A 3,641-nucleotide genomic window follows, 5' to 3' on the forward strand; every position below is an offset into this window, starting at 1 on the left:
TTTTTTTTTTTTTTGGTAAATTTCTTAATATACATAAAAATAAAGTTTCTATATAGAAACCGATTCCAAAACCTTCTATTTATCTCCCTAAGCAAAATAAATTCCAAAAAAAATCAAACTTTTTAAAAAAGTAGCCGTTACGCTTTCCGGTCTAATCAAGCAACCATCTCCCTATATATCATTCTTATCGCTCTCCAAAGGGAAGAAATCCAGAGAAAATCATATTCTTCTTCTCAGAATCAGATCTCTGTCTTATCTTCTGAAGATTCTGAAACAATCCGAAATCAAATTAAAAAATAATTATATGTCGAGTTCAATCTCCCACTTAGATTCGGCCAATATTAACATTAATGGCGGAAGGAGATGTGCAGCCTGCAAGTATTTAAGAAGAAGATGCTCGGAAGATTGCATTTTGGCCCCTTATTTCCACCATTCTCAGCCTGAAAGGTTCGCTTCTGTTCATAGGATCTTTGGGGCCGGTAATGTTGCCAGAATGCTCCAGGTATTATTAACATATCTAACGCCTACAATTTTAATATTTATATACTCTAAAATGTTATTTACACATTCTGTATTGGGTTACAGCAACTACCACTTCATGATCGGGCTCAGGCAGCTGATGCAATCGCAACTGAGGCCCACTGGCGCGTTCAGGATCCTGTCTACGGCTGCACGGAGAGAATTGTCTGTTTGCAACATGAGATTAGTAAGGCCCAGAATGAGCTTGCAGTAATGAAAGCTCAGATTGCAATCCACATAGCTCATCATGAAAAACAACAGCATAGTGAGGCCCAATACTACCAATGTTATTTGAAAGACAATGATTCGTTTGTGCCGTACTGGCCCAATTTGAGACCAGATTTCATTTAGGGCTTGATTGCTGTTCGTTTGGTTTTTGTTTAGAAAAAGATTGGTCTCTCTCAAATTAAAAAAAAAAATGAAAATTCTTTTGTTTGATTTAATGAGTTCTTGGAGAGTGTTTGAGGACAAATTTTATATTTTTTTTGGGTTTTATCTTTTATTTGCTTGAAAGGGTAAAATGATATCATTGAAGAGAGAAATTAATTGAAAAGCAGTGAGAAATGAAGGAATGTAAATGAGGGAAAATTAGTTCATGTTTTTCTATTAACTTTGTCATTAAATATTTATATACTAAAAATGTAAAAAATAAAAAATAAAAACCGTTCATATTGTGATATTTCAGAATACATTGTTATAAACAATTTTATGAATGAATAGGCTTTGTTTATTGGTGTACCCAATTGAATTAAGGTCGTTGTCAATTGCTATGGAAGTAGTGTTCTGTTGTGATTGTTGTGGATGATTGCTGTAGTTCTAGCATGTGGTAGAGGTTGTAATTGAAGACCATGGTAGTGGTTGATCATGCAGTTCATATGTGATAGCATAAGGAGCATTAGTTAGGTACAAAGGCCATAGGTGGGAGCTACAATAGCAATTGCAGGCTGCAAAGTCCAAAGTTGAGAGTTGCATGAACTATGATTCACGTAGACCTTAGTTGGTTAATAGGAAGTTGTAATAACATTTGTAGACCGCAGTGGTCAGAGTTGAGAGCTACATGAGCAGTGAACGACATAAGCCGTAGTTGGTCACATAGATCGTAGTGGTGACAGACAATAATGTATGTTAGTCGTAGATGTTCGATTCGGGAGTTATATGAGTTGTGGATCACATAGGCCATAGTTGGTCAGGTAGGTCATATTGGTGAGCTACAATAAGATTTGTAGGGCATAGAGGACATATTTGGGAGCTGCATGAGTTTTGGATCACATAGGATGTAGCGGTCACATAGGCTGTGGTGGTGAGTTGTGGATCACATAGGATGTAGTGATCACACAGGCTATAGTGGAGGGTTGTGATAATAGTCGTATGCTATGGAGGCCGAAGTTGGGAGCTGCATGAGATAATTCACGTGGACTGTAGTGGAGAGATGTGAGGAGACAACTTTAAGAGTTTGAAGAAAATTAACGTATACAAGGTGCATTATCACACCGCCTTTGAGGTGCGGTGTTGTACCATATTTGGGCACATCATTGCATAGTATGCAAGATGCATTATTATATTATCTTTGGGGTAAGCGTTACATCGTCTTTGAGGCACGTCATTGCGCCTTAATTGGGGGGCATCATTGCACCATATACGGGATACATTGTTGCGCTATATGTGGGGTGCATTGTTACACTTTCTTTTGAGTGTGTCGTTAAACCTTCTTTAAGATGCATCATTGTACCACATTCTAGACACATTATTGTACCATATAAAGGGGTGTTTGGTTCCACTGCCTTCAGTGTGATTCATTACACCATCTTCAAGGTGTATCATTATATCGTATTTGAGGTGTGTTGTTGCACAATATTCCAAGTATATTGTTACACTATCATAGGGGTGCGTCCTTGTGCCATGTTCGGGCACATTATTACCCCGTCTTTAGAGTGTGTCATTACATTATCTTTTGGGTGCGGTGTTGTATCATATTTGAGGTGTGTCATTCTAACGCATTTGGGGTGCATTGTGACATAGTCTTCGTGGTGCGTTGCTCTTTAGAATGCTTCGTTACTCTACAAAGCTTGTCATTACTTCGCGCAGTGCTTCATTACTCTATCGTGTATGTCGTGACTCCTTAAGGACTTATTTGCAGCGAGCAAGAGGTGGTCGGTGGAGACCAACAAGCTCTCATCTATGGTGGTCAACATCTCATGAGGGGTTAGCGTTTGTTGGTTCTTGGGTAAAAGACAACATTATAATTCAACTCCTCATGATCTAGTTCTAGCGCTATCACTTCATTCCCTTTCATGAAGAGGTTGAGCTCTATTTTAAAGTCTGCGAGAGATATCTCTACAAATAAGGAGGAAGTTTAGAGCATTCCATCCGACGACCTAAAAAGATTTCCTCAATCAGACGACACGTTGTGGGCATTTTAGTGCCTTAACGATGTTAGAATTGAGTGATATTGGGTCTGTTGAATTTGTTTTGTTGAGACGCTTGATTTCGACTATAAGCTTGCGATATTTGGAATATATTTGGTCTTCCAGTTAGTCACCCAATGCTTCTAACAATAGTTTAACGGCTTCATCCGTGCTTGATTCGACTCAGATTGGGCCAATTTTGGGGTCATTGGATCCGTTCCGTCAAATGGGTCAGTTTGACTGTAAGTTTTCTGAAATTTGATTTCAAGATGAATTTTATTTTGCGTTTATAGATTTCTTGCTAGAAAAAAGTTTAGAGATTCATACTAATCATCTCAACATTAATTCTTATCAAATAATAAAATTTGTTGATAAAATTAATTGTACATATTATAACATCTTAACAGGAAACTAAAAATATAAAATTAATTGATTAAAATATTTGTGCTCATGAGAAGATAAGATATGTTGTATACAAGGGGTTTTTTCATGGATGTGAAGGTTGGAAGAACGAGAGGACTGAAGCCAAGTTTGAAAATAAAATTATTTATTTATTTTGTCTTTTTAATGCTTGAAGTAGCTTAGGAATATGATATTGTAGAGTATATAGAAATTATCTCTTCAAAACATATTATATCAACTACAACATTTGATCAAACTCGACTTCGAATGAGTTCAAATATATATATATATATATATATATATATATATATATAT

The 3,641-nt window shown here is 36.6% G+C and overlaps 1 protein-coding gene across 1 annotated transcript; it reads left to right on the forward strand.

Annotated features, from left to right (window-relative positions):
• The first annotated feature begins 253 nt into the window (after window positions 1–253).
• Window positions 254–870, forward strand: LOC110018792 (LOB domain-containing protein 24-like). The gene is made up of 2 exons (XM_020716229.1): window positions 254–502; window positions 586–870. Exons 1-2 carry the CDS (start codon window positions 305–307, stop codon window positions 868–870), a joined length of 483 nt encoding a protein of 160 aa, XP_020571888.1. The 5' UTR covers window positions 254–304.
• The last annotated feature ends 2,771 nt before the right edge of the window (window positions 871–3,641 follow it).

The sequence above is a fragment of the Phalaenopsis equestris genome, unplaced genomic scaffold (assembly GCF_001263595.1).
Source record: "Phalaenopsis equestris unplaced genomic scaffold, ASM126359v1 Scaffold000036, whole genome shotgun sequence".
NCBI lineage: Eukaryota > Viridiplantae > Streptophyta > Magnoliopsida > Asparagales > Orchidaceae > Phalaenopsis > Phalaenopsis equestris.